This window comes from Callithrix jacchus, chromosome 19 (genome assembly GCF_049354715.1).
Source record: "Callithrix jacchus isolate 240 chromosome 19, calJac240_pri, whole genome shotgun sequence".
Taxonomy (NCBI): Eukaryota; Metazoa; Chordata; class Mammalia; order Primates; family Cebidae; genus Callithrix; species Callithrix jacchus.
Window position 1 is genome coordinate 29,967,163 of NC_133520.1, and position 12,633 is coordinate 29,979,795.

General features: G+C 42.1%; 2 protein-coding genes across 4 annotated transcripts in view; one reads left to right on the forward strand and one right to left on the reverse strand.

The window, feature by feature from the left end:
* KLHL12 (kelch like family member 12) overlaps nt 1–4,400 on the reverse strand; it is a 40,141-nt gene extending 35,741 nt beyond the window's left edge. The window contains exons 1-2 of one of the 3 annotated variants that reach the window (XM_035281477.3): nt 4,227–4,400; nt 182–412 (exon numbers count right to left, since the gene is read on the reverse strand). In XM_035281477.3, coding sequence (XP_035137368.3) covers nt 182–412; nt 4,227–4,400 — 405 coding nt within the window. Of the gene's footprint in view, nt 1–181; nt 413–2,070; nt 2,751–4,226 lie in introns of those variants that run through there. The other 2 variants (XM_078356853.1, XM_008985439.5) reach the window with 2 other exon arrangements.
* Nucleotides 4,243–10,696, forward strand: LOC118149561 (transcription and mRNA export factor ENY2-like). The gene is made up of 2 exons (XM_078356854.1): nt 4,243–4,410; nt 10,146–10,696. Exons 1-2 carry the CDS (start codon nt 4,387–4,389, stop codon nt 10,503–10,505), a joined length of 384 nt encoding a protein of 127 aa, XP_078212980.1. The 5' UTR covers nt 4,243–4,386; the 3' UTR covers nt 10,506–10,696.
* Nucleotides 10,697–12,633: the final 1,937 nt, after the last annotated feature.

Genomic DNA, 12,633 nt, shown 5'->3' on the forward strand with positions numbered 1-12,633 from the left:
TACCCCTAATTTAAAGATGAGGAAACTAAGGCATAGTCAGGTGGTAGATCTTATCCAGAATCTGCCTACTTAAACATCACACTGTAAAAATTCACAATTATATCACATTTTATTCAGTGAAATTAGACAAGTAGAGTTCAATGGGAGAGTTTCATTTGTGTGGGGCTAACTTACCACTTACCTCACTAGTGAACATGGCACAGAAGTAATCACTACAGGCAGCCAGCACAATCCGATGGGCAGGGAAGTCTTTATGCTCCACTCTCAATGTCACATCACAGAGGGTATTGCTCTTCCTGAGGGAGTTCATTGAATTCAGGATGGATTTAGCATGAGTATTTGTCATTATGTCTTTGGGGGCCATAATGTCACCCAGAAAGTGGTGCAGAGAAACAAAAGGGGTCCTTGGATTCTGCAATTACAAGAGAAAAAAACAATGAGCATATTCAAAAAACTAGGGAAACAACATATTTATTAGCTTTACAAATTGAGAATCTAAGGGGCTTCCTCAGACTCAAACATATACAAGTAGAAGGCACTCCTATACCTGACATAACCACCACTATCTAGCTACTATCTAGTCCATGTAAAAGTTCTCTCTTCTTCCTCCGAATTCCTCTATCATGGAGTGTCCCTACCACTTGACATTTATTATGATGAACGCTGAAATGTAAGTAAACAATCTATGTCCTGTAAATCTTCACAAGGTTCTTGTGTCAAATGATACAATGAAAATATAGGCCGGGTGCAGTGGCTCACGCCTGTAATCCCAGCACTTTGGGAGGCAGAGGCGGACGCATCACGAGGTCAGATCAAGACCAACCTGGCCAATGTGGTGAAACCCCATCTCTACTAAAAATACCAAAAAATTAGCTGGGCATGGTGGCACACACCTGTAAGGCAGGAGAATTGCTTGAACCCAGGAGGCAGAGACTGCAGTGAGCCAAGATTGCACCACTGCACTACAGCCTGGGCAACAGTATGCGACTCTGTCCCAAAAAAAATAATAATAAAATAAAATATAAAATTCCTTAAAGGTATTATATCATTACTATTTAATATCCATAAGTAGATAAGCATTTAGAGGGTGAAGATCCTGCTTTATATGTATGCTTTCTATCCTAGAAGTTGCACAATAAATGCTTAGAATTGAATGCAAAAAAAAAAAGTGTGTATTCAACTTAGAGCAAGAAAGTTCGGTAAAAATGTACTTTTCTAAAGTATGCAAATAATTACGTCTGATGACTTCCAAATATATCTGGATTTCTTCTTAAAGTGAAACTTCAGGCCCAGCCCAGTAGCTCACGCCTGTAATCCCAGGACTTTAGGAAGCTGAGGTGGGCATATCAGTTGAGGTCAGGAGTTCGAGATCAGCCTGACCAACATGATGAAACCCTGTCTCTACTAAAAACACAAAAATTAGCCGGGTGTGGTGGCACATGCCTGTAATCCTAGCTACTGGGAAGGCTGAGGCACGAGAATTGCTTGAACCCAGGAGGCAGTTGAGAATTGCTCCATCGAGTGAGCCTAGATCATGCCACTGCACTCCAGCCTGGGCAACAGAGCGAGAATGCATCAGAAAAAAAATAAATAAATAAAAAATTAAAAACAGCAACAACAACAACAAAAAACCAATTGAGGACCCATTACCTACAATGAACTGTGGAAACCACCCAAGTGGACTTACTTGCTTAAGCTATTGAAGCTCTTCAACAAGAAGGTATTCCTACTCTACATCTGTAAATGTCAATTACTGTTAACGAATCAATATTGGAATCCAAAACTTTCTGAAATGATCCAAGGTTGGGAATCAAACGACGGTCTCTAAAAGTCCACAACTCACAATTTTTCAATAGGAAAAATGAGATCTTAAATTCTCATTTACTTATGTTTATAGTTGGCATTTTACACTACAAGCACCATAGATAATCCCTCCAACAACTCTGCAAGACCAATTTTACAGAAAAGCAGGTGATTCATCAAAGCATATGATGTTTTTCAAGAAGCCTTAAGTCAATTTAATTTCAACTCCAGGGGTGTAAAAAGGGTCCGAAACAAATGTCTATTTACCTTGATGACAATCTGGGAGGGAGGGGGGTTTGTCGTTTCCACATCAAAATGACAGTAACCCTGGTGCAAAGTGGTCTTCCTTCTTGGGGATTCCTGCCTCACCACTCCAAGTCTCAGCATATCCTTCACTCTCACCTTTCTGAAGTGACCTATTTTCTAGAACTTCCGTTAACATCTGAATAGAGGGATTCCACTTCGGGAGATTCGAGGCAGGGGAGGGGCAATACATTCGGGAAAGACTAAATTCTAGAGAAAGAAACGAAGTCCTTCCCCCTGACACCAGCAGGCATACATATGACCAGCACCGCCAGGTGGAGGTATGCGGAGAGATGAGAGGGCGACCGAGGCCAGACGCCCCACGCAGCCTTCCTCCTATCCAGGGCGAGCCTCCGATTCCCTTGCAGGGAGACCAAGGATGGGGGAAGGGCCATAACCCGGAGTTGATGGACAGGAAGGGAAAGACTGACTGCCATCACTTCCGCGCAACTCACCTCAGCTCCCGTGCCCACACAGCCGCGCCGGGCCTGTCCCCAGCCTGTGGGGATAGGGTGGGGCGCAGGGCCAGCAGGCGGCTCACAAGGAGCCGAAGCGCCGCCGCCGCCGCCCAGACCCGGAGGCTCCGGAGGCTCTGGAGCCTTCGGGTCTGGACCCCGCGGCCGCGCGACGTGATGACGCAATGCAGCGTGAGGACCGCCCTCCTCCCGCCGCAGAGTCCGCGTCACGTGATGAGGCGGTGTCACGTGACCTGCCTTATCGGGGGCGGGACTTCTGTAAACTGCTATGAAGCCGAATTAGAAAAAGGTCAGGTGGCCGGGGCGCGGTGGCTCACCCCTGTAATCCCGGCACTTTTGGGAGGCTGAGGCGAGCGGATTACCTGAGCTCAGGAGTTCCAGACCCGCCTGGGCAACACAGCAAAACCCCGTCTCCACCAAAAAATTTAAAAAAAAATTTAGTCCGGCGTGGTGGCCTGCGCCTGTAGTCCCAGCTACTCCGGAGGCTGAGGCAGGAGAATCCCTTGAACCCAGGCAGCAGAGGTTGCCGTGGGCCAGGATCGCCACTGTTATTCACGTCTAATAATACCGAAAATTAAATGCATTTAATATAGAGATTTTCCAAACAGGCTTTGTGTGGGCAACAAGGACATTTTATTTCTCGCTTGGGTGCAAGCGGACCGAATCTGAGAAAGGCGAAGAGAGTAAGGGTGGGAATTGGTTCTATAAGTTGGGGTAATTTTGGGGGGCGAGGGTGTTGCAGAGTAAGATCAGTTACAGTGGTCGGGGGTAGTGGCAAGGAGTATACATGACCACAAGTTCAGTTACAATGGCGGGTTGAGTAAGGCGGAAGAGCAGTTAAGATGGCAGGATGGGGCAAGGAGCATTCACATTATCATAAGAGCAGTTAAGATGGCAGGATGGGGTGAGAGGTATCCACATTTAACATAAGAACAGTTAAGATGGCAGGGTGGGGTGAGGGGCTTGTCCGGGGAAGCTCTGCTGGGCGATTAGGGACAATGGCCAACGCAGGCGGTGGGGTGGGAGACAATTAGCAGAGGCAGGCAGCAGGCAGGACTTCAGACGTTCTGGTTCCAGGCTTGCATATGGAGACCTGACAGCCACTGCACTCCAGCCTGGGCCACAGAATGAGACCCTGTCGGGGGCGGGGGGGGAGGCGGGGGGGGCGGGGGGAGGGCTGGCATAGTGGTCAGTCCTGTAATCCCAGAGGCCAAGGCAGGTGGATCACTGGAGGTCAGGAGTTCGAGACCAGCCTGGCCAACATGGTTAAACCCAGTTGCTACTAAAAATACAAAAACATTAGCCGGGCGTTCTGGTGTGCGAATGTAATCCCAACCACTCAGGAGGCTGAGGCAGCAGAACCACTGCACTCCAACCTGCGCGACAGAGTGAGACTCTCAAGAGAGAAAGAGAAAGAAAGAAAGGAAGGAGGGAGCGAGAGAGAGAAAGATAGAAGAAAGGAAAGATGGAAGGAAGGACGGACGGTTGGGTGGTGTGGGGTCCGCAGGAAGCCTGGGAATATAGCTCTACAGCTTGGCGATTGAATGAGCCTGAGACCCTCCCCACCGCTCAGGAGGCAGAGCAGACGGAGAGAATTCTAAGGCTTAATATGCTAAACATCTGAATGCAGGAAGTGCGTTTTACCTTCCAGGTACTGAGGAACTTTTTGCTATCGAGAAAACCCACGGAGGCCTCAAATTTCTTCCCTTCCATTGTCCACAATGACCTCTTGGGGCCGAACAACGCTGCGCAAGAATCCTCTGAGCCCTGCGATCCACAGACCTCGTATATACTTTGCGTCATAATGGGGCTTATCATCACCACTAAGGTGATTTTACTTCTTTCACTCCAAGACAATTAAGTGAAAGGAACTTGTGGCCACTACAAGGTGGACATTAAGAGGGAAATTGGAAAGAATCTTCTTAGGGAAATCTTAGACAGCCTTATCACCACTGTTACTCCCCTGCTGACATTTCACCAGGCTATGGTTGCTGAAGGTTAATTTAAGAAAGTTCGCTTCTAACTGATTTTGGTGCAGTTAGTGTCTGAAAAGGCAAAGAGGTTAATTGGTTCAACTTATCTGAATGTCTAGACAACAAATTGGTAATACTATTTTCTTCTGTGAGCCCCCTTTTTCTTTCTTTTTTTGAGATGGAGTCTCACTCTGTTGCCCAGGCTGGAATGCTGTGACATGATCTCAGCTCACTGCAACCTCTGCCTCCCGGGATCAAGCGATTCTCCGGCCTCAGCCCCGCCCCGCCAGGAACTGGGACTACAGGCACGCACTATCACGCCCAGCTAATTTTTGTATTTTTAGTAGAGACTGCGTTTTGCAATGTTGGCCAGGCTGCTCTTGAACTGCTGACCTCGTGATCCACCCTCCTCAGCCTCCCAAAGTGCTCGGATTACAGGGATGAGCCACAGCGCCCAGCCCTTTCATTCTTAAGGATACTAAAACCATAGCCAAGTGGGCAGCATTCTAAATTTACATTGCATCTCCATCTTCCATGTCGTGTTTTCCTTGTCTAAAACTGTCCCTGACTTCCACATTGTAGAGAAGAATGCAAGATTGTTATAAAATTTATTGGGGGCATTTTGGAAATATTTGTCAATTTTAATAAAATTATTCACATGCACATGTAAGACTACATATGTAAAAGATATGTACTACATATGTACAAACTGCAGCATTGTTTGTAGATTAGATTGACAACAACGTTAAATGTCCATTAGTAGGGGACCAATTCAATGAAATATAGTACATCCATAAAATCCAATACCATGAAGCTGTGAACAATCTGTATTCTCTATTATTGGGTAAAAAGGTGGAAGATCACGCCTGTAATCACGGCACTTTGGGAGGCTGAGGCGGGCGGATCACCTGAGGTCAGGAGTTTGAGACCAGCCTGACCGACATGGAGAAACCCCGTCTCTACTAAAAGTACAAAAGTAGCAGGGCATGGTGGCACACGCCTATAATCCCAGCTACTTGGGAGACTGAGGCAGGAGAATCGCTTGAACCCAGGAGGCAAAGGTTGTGGTGAGCCAAGATCATGCCATTGCACTCCATCCTGGGCAACAAGAGGGAAACTCATCCCCCCCACAAAAAATAAAACGTAGAAGATATATTCATATTTGCTTGTGTGTGTAAACTGTATTTGGAAAGACAAAATAAAGTGGTAACATTGGTTTCTTTGGGGAGAGGAACTGTTTGGCTGTGAGACAGGGTGGGAAGGAGAGTTTTGCCCTTTATAATTTTTGTTTGCCTTTTGAATTTTTCATCATGTGAATTATAAATAATGTTCAGAGCCTGGTGCAGTGGTGGGCACCTGTTGTCCTATCTGCTCTGGAGACTGAAGTGGGAAGATTGCTTGAGCCCCGAAGTTCGTGACCAGCCTGGGTGACATAGTAAGACCACGTCTCAAAATATATTTATATGTTCAAAAATTTTTTTTGAGACGGAGTCTCGCTGTGTCAGCCAGGCTGGAGTGCAGTGGCTCGATCTCAGCTCACTGCAACCTCCACCTCCCGGGTTCAAGCAATTCTCTGCCTCAGCCTCTCTAGTAGCTGGGACTACATGTGTGTGCCACCACGACTGGCTAATTATTTTTGTATTTTTAGTAGAAACGGAGTTTCAGCATATTGGGCAGGCTGCTCTAGAACTCCTGACCTTGTGATCTACCCTCCTCGGCCTCCCAAAGTGCTGAGATTACAAGCGTGAGCCACTGCGACCGGCCTTATATGTTCAATTAATTTTTTTATTTTTATATGTTCAATTTTTTAAATGGCAAAAATAGTCTTGGTCCAGTGGCTCATGCCTGTAATCCTAGCACTTTGGGAGGCCGAGGAGGGTGGATTACCTAAGGTCAGGAGGCCAAGACCAGCCTGGCCAACATGGCAAAACCCTGTCTCTACTAAAAATAAAAAAAGTAACTAGTCATGGTGGCACACACCTGCACTTCCAGCCACTTGGGAGGCGGAGGCTGAAGAATCGCTTGAATCTGTCAGGCAGAGGTCACAGGGAGCTGAGATCCCGCCACTGCACTCCAGCCTGGGCTACAGAGCAAGACACCATCTCGAATAAATAAATAAACAAAATAAAAATAAAAAGTAAAAATAATTCCTTGTTTTCAGAATGTAAAATAGTACTTTAATGATATTGCCTAATTCCTGACTGCTAAATTAAGGATTTTTCCAAATATGAGAAGGAACTTAATAAAACAGGCTTTGTTTAGAGTATGCCCACTCCTTTTATTCACAAAATGAAAGATGGAGAAGCCGTTAGCAAGAAAGTCACACCAACGGAACGAGTTCAGACATCTTTTTTCTTCTTTTTTTCTCTTCTTAATATTTGTGAGTACATAGTAGGTATATATATTTAGAGGGTACATGAGAGGTTTTGATACAGGCATGTAATGTGTACTAATCACATCATAGAAAACTGGGTATCCATCCACTTAAGAATTTATCGTTTGCATTACAAACAATCCAAGTATGCTTGTAGTTATTTTTAAATGTACAATTCAATTATTGTTGACTATACTCACTCTGTTCTATCAGACACCAGGTCTTATCCATCCTTTCTACTTTTTCGGTACCCATTACCCTCCCCACCTTCCCACAACCCCGACTGTTCTTCCCAGCCTCTGGTGATCATCCTTCTGCTCTCTATCTTCATCAGTTCAGTTAGTTTGTTTAGATCCCACAAATAAGTGAGAATATGCGATGTTTGTCTTTCTGTGCCTGACTTATTTCACTTAACATGATCTTCAGTTCCATCCATGTTGTTACAAATGATAGAATCTCACTATTTTTAATGACTGAATAGTACTCCATCAAGAATAAGTACCACATTTTCTTTATCTGTTCATCTGTTGATGGACACTTAGGTTGCTTCCAAATCTTAGCTATTGTGAACTGTGCTGCAACAAGCATGGATGAGAGTGCAGGTATCTCTACAATACACTGATTTACTTTCTTCTCCTTTTTTTTTTTTTTTTGAGACACAGTCTTGCTGTGTCACCCAGGTTGGAGTGCAGTGGTGTGATCTTGGCTCACTGCAACCGTCCCCTCTCCAGTTCAAGTGATTCTTCTATCTCAGCCTACTGAGTAATTAATTGGGACTACAGGTGCATGCCACCATGCCTGGCTAATTTTTGTAGTTTTAGTAGAGATCAGGTTTCACCATGTTGGCCGGGCTGGTCTCTAACTCCTGACCTTGTGATCCGCCCGTGCTGGGATTACAGGTGTGAGCCATCGTGCCTGGCTGATTTACTTTCTTTTTGGTGTATACACAGCAGTGGGATTGCTGAATTGTATGATAGTTCTATTTTTAGTTTTTTGAGAAACCTCCAAACTGTTCTCCATAGTGATTGTACTAATTTACATTCCCACCAATAGTTTACAAGGGTTCCCATTTCTCCACATCATTGCCAGCACTTGTTATTGCCTGACTTCTGGATAAAAGCCATTTTAACTGGGAGGAGATGATAGCTTATGTAATTTTGATTTGCATTTCTCTGATTAATGATGTTGAGCACTTCTTCATATGCCTATTTGCCATTTTCATGCCTTTTTTTATTGCCCCATCCCCTTTTATGTCTTTTTTTGAAAAATGTCTAAATTGTTTGCCCATTTCTATTTTTGAATATTTATTTATTTATTTATTGAGACGGAGTTTCGCTCTTGTTACCCAGGCTGGAGTGCAGTGGCGCGATCTCGGCTCACCGCAACCTCCGCCTCCTGGGTTCAGGCAATTCTCCTGCCTCAGCCTCCTGAGTAGCTGGAATTACAGGCACGCGCCACCACGCCCAGCTAATTTTTTCTATTTTTAGTAGAGACGGGGTTTCACCATGTTGACCAGGATGGTCTCGATCTCTTGACCTCGTGATCCACCCGCCTCGGCCTCCCAAAGTGCTGGGATTACAGGCGTGAGGCACCGCGCCCGGCTTATTTATTTATTTTAAGACAGGTGTTACTCTGTCACCCAGACTGGAGTGCAGTGTTATGATCTCAGCTCACTGCAAGTGCTGCTTCCCTACGCCAAGCTCTAGCAGTGCTCCTACCTAAGCCTCCTGAGTAGCTGGTATTACAGGTGCCTGCTATGACACTCTGTTAATTAAAAAAAAATTTTTTTTACAAGAAGTCTCTCTATATTTCCCAGGCTGGTCTGGAACTCTGGACTCAAGTGATCCACCTGCCTCAGCCTCCCAAAGTTGGGATTACAGGTGTGAGCCACTGCACCTGGCCTTAACCATTTTTAAATCAGATTATTAGATTTTTTTTTTTTTGAGACAGAGTCTTGCTCTGTTGCCCAGGCTGGACTGCTGTGATCTTGGCTCACTGCAACCTCTGCCTCCTGGGTTCAAGCGATTCTTCTGTCTCAGCCTCCTGAGTAGCTGGGACTACAGGCACACATCACCACACCAGGCTAATTTTTGTATTTTTAGTAGAGATGGGGTTTCACCATATTGGCCAGGCTGGTGTCAAACTCCTGACCTCATGATCCGCCTGCCTTGGCCTCCTAAAGTGCTGGATTATAGGCGTGAGCCACCGTACCTGGCCGATTTTTTTCTATAGAGTTGTTTGAGCCCCTTGTATATTCTGGTTATTCATCCCTGTCAGATGAGGAATTTGCAAATATTTTCTCTCATTCTGTGTATTGTCTCTTCACTTTGTTGATTGTTTCCTTTGCTGTGCAGAATCCTTTTAATTTGATGTGATCCCATTTGCCTATTTTTGCTTTGCTTTCTTGTGCTTGTGTGGTATTACTCAAGAAATTTTTTCCAACCCCACTGGAAACAAGAATTTCTTTTTGAAATAGTAAAGAAAGACATTTTTGCCCAGACCAATGTCCTGGAGATTTCCTCCAAAGTTTTCTTATGGTAGTTTCATAGTTTGAGGTTTTAGATTTAAGTTTTTAATCCATATTGATTTGATTTCTGTATATGGTGAGAGATAGGAATCTAATTTCATTCTTTGACATGTGGATATCCAGTTTTCCCAACACTATGTATTGAAGAGACTCTTTTCCCCAGTGTATATTATTTGGCAGCTTTATTGAAAATGAGTTCACCATAGGTATGCAGATTTGTTTCTGGATTCTCTGTTGTGTTTCATTGTTCTCTCTGTATGTTTTTATGACAGTACCATGCTGTTTTGGTTACTATAGCTCTATAGTATAATTTGAAATCAGGTAATGTGATTCCTCCCATTTTATTATTTTTGCTCAGGATAGGTTTGGCTACTCTAGGTCTTTTGTGCTTTCATTAAATTCTAGGATTCTTTTTTTCTATTTCTGTGAAGAATGTTATTGGTATTTTAGAGATGGCGCTGACTCTGTAGATTGCTTTGGATAATATGGACGTTTTAACAATATCAATTCTCCCAATCCATGAACATGGAATATCTTTTTATGATTTGATCTGTTCTTCAATTTCCTTCATCACTGTTTTATAGTTTTCATTGTAGAGGTTTTTTTTTTTTTTTTTTAACTTTGGTTAATTCCTAGTATTTGATTTGTGGTTATTGTAAATGGGATTACTTTTTAAATTTCTTTTTCAGATTGTTCACTGTTGGCATATAGAAATGCTACTGACAAAGTCCGGGCAGCCGAAGAGTGTGGTTAGCAAGATGAACAAAGATGCGCAGATGAGAGCAGCGATTAACCAAAAGTTGATAGAAACTGGAGAAAGAGAACGTCTCAAAGAGTTGCTGAGAGCTAAATTAATTGAATGTGGCTGGAAGGATCAGTTGAAGGCACACTGTGAAGAGGTAATTAAAGAAAAAGGACTAGAACACGTTACTGTTGATGACTTGGTGGCTGAAATCACTCCAAAAGGCAGAGCCCTGGTACCTGACAGTGTAAAGAAGGAACTCCTACAAAGAATAAGAACATTCCTTGCTCAGCATGCCAGCCTTTAAGATTGAATTAGATTGTGTTGTTCTGTGGTTTTATTTCTGAAAGTAAAACTTGCCATAAATTAGAAAACAGTTTCCCAAAATAAAATCCTTTTTTGTATGATGGTATACACTTTTCGGTAATGATGTATACATTGTATTGATTTTTTTCCCTAAATGTGTTATTTTAATAAATATCTCATGAATGAGTTTGAGGTTTGCTTGGATTTTGAAATGAAAAAAAAAAAGAAATGCTAGTGACTTTTGTGGGTGATTTTGTATCCTGCAACTTTACTGCATTTATCAGTTCTAATAGTTTTTGTGGACTCTTTAGGTTTTTTCAAATGTGAGCTCATAGCATCTGCACACAAGGATAATTTGACTTTCTCCTTTACAATATGGATGCCTTTATTTCTTTCTCTTATCTGATTGCTCTAACTAGAACTTCCAGTACTATGTTGAATAACAGTGGTGAAAGTGGGCATTCTTTTCAGGTTCCAGATCTAAGAGGAAAGGTTCTCAGGTTGACACAAGCTTTAGGTCTGTCATATATGGCTTTTATTATGTTGAGGTATGTTCCTTCTATTCTTAGTCTTTTGAGAATTTTTATGATAAATGGATGTTGAACTTTATTAAATGTTTTTCAGCATTAATTGGAAGGATCATGTGATTTCATTCTGTTGACATGATGTATCACATTGACTGATTTGCATATGTTGAATCACCTTTGCATCCCTTGGAAAATCCCACTTGGTCATGATGAATGATCTTCTTAATGTATTTTGAATTTAGTTTGGCAGTATTTTGTTGAGAATTTTTGCATCAATATTCATCAGATATATTAGCCTGTAGTTTTCTTTCTTTCTTTTTTTTTTTTCAATGTGTCTTTGTCTGGTTTTGGTATCGGGGTAATTCTAGCCTTGTAGAATGAGTTTGGAGATATTCCCTTCTCTGTTTTTTGGAACAGTTTGAGTAGGATAGGTATTATTTAAATGTTTGGTAGAATTCAGCAGTGAAGCCATCAGATCCCAGGCTTTTCTTTACTGGGAGACTTTTAATTACACATCCAATTTCATTACGTCTTACTGGTCTGTTCATGTTTTGGATTTCTTCATTATTCAATCTTGGTAAATTGTATGTGTCTAGGAATTTATCCATTTCCTCTATGTTTTCCAATTTTTTGGCATATAGTTGCTCATAGTAGCCACTTTATGTTTTGTTGATCTTTTGTACTGTTTTCTTCATTTCAAATTCACTTATTTCTGCTCTGATCTTTACTATTCTTTTCTTCTACTAAGTTTGGGCTCTGTTTGCTCTTGCTTTTCTAATTCTTTAAGATGCATTCTTAGTTTTTTTTTTTTTAATTTGAAGTCTTTCTTCTTTTTGATGTAGGCACTTTTAGCTATAAATTTCCTTCTTAGTACTGCTCTCCCCATATCCCATAGGTTTTGGTATGTTATCCTCCCGTTATCATTTGTTTCAAGAAATCTTTCAATTTTCTTCTTAATTTCCTCATTGACCCACTGGTCATTCAGGAGTATGTCGTTTGATTTTCATGTGTTTACATAGTTTCCAAAATTCCTTTTTGTTATTGATTTCTAGTTTTATTCCATTGTGGTCAGAGAAGATGCTTCTTATCGTTTCCATTTTTTAAAATCTTTTAAGACTTGTTTTATAACCTAACATGTGGTCTATCCTTGAGAATGATCTATATGCTGAGGATAAAAATGTGTATTCTGCAGCCACTGGATGAAATGTTCTGTAAAGATCTGTTAGGTCAATTTATTTAATAGTACAGATTAAGTTCAATGTTTCTTTGTTGATATCCTCTCTGGGAAATCTGTCCAGTGCTGAAAGCAGAGTGTTGAAGTCTTCAGTTATTATTGTGTTGGGGCCTGTCTTTCTCTTTAGCTCTAATAATATTTGCTTTATATATCTGGTTGTTTCAGTGTTAGATGCACATATATTTACAAGTGTTATATTCTCTTACTGAATTGTCCCCTTTATCATTATATAAAGATCTTCTTTGCCTCCTCTTGTTTTTCTCTTACAATCTATTTTATCTGATGTAAGTATAGCTACTCCTGCTCTTTTTTTTTTGAGACGGAGTTTCACTGTTGTTACCCAGACTGGAGTGCAATGGCATGATCTC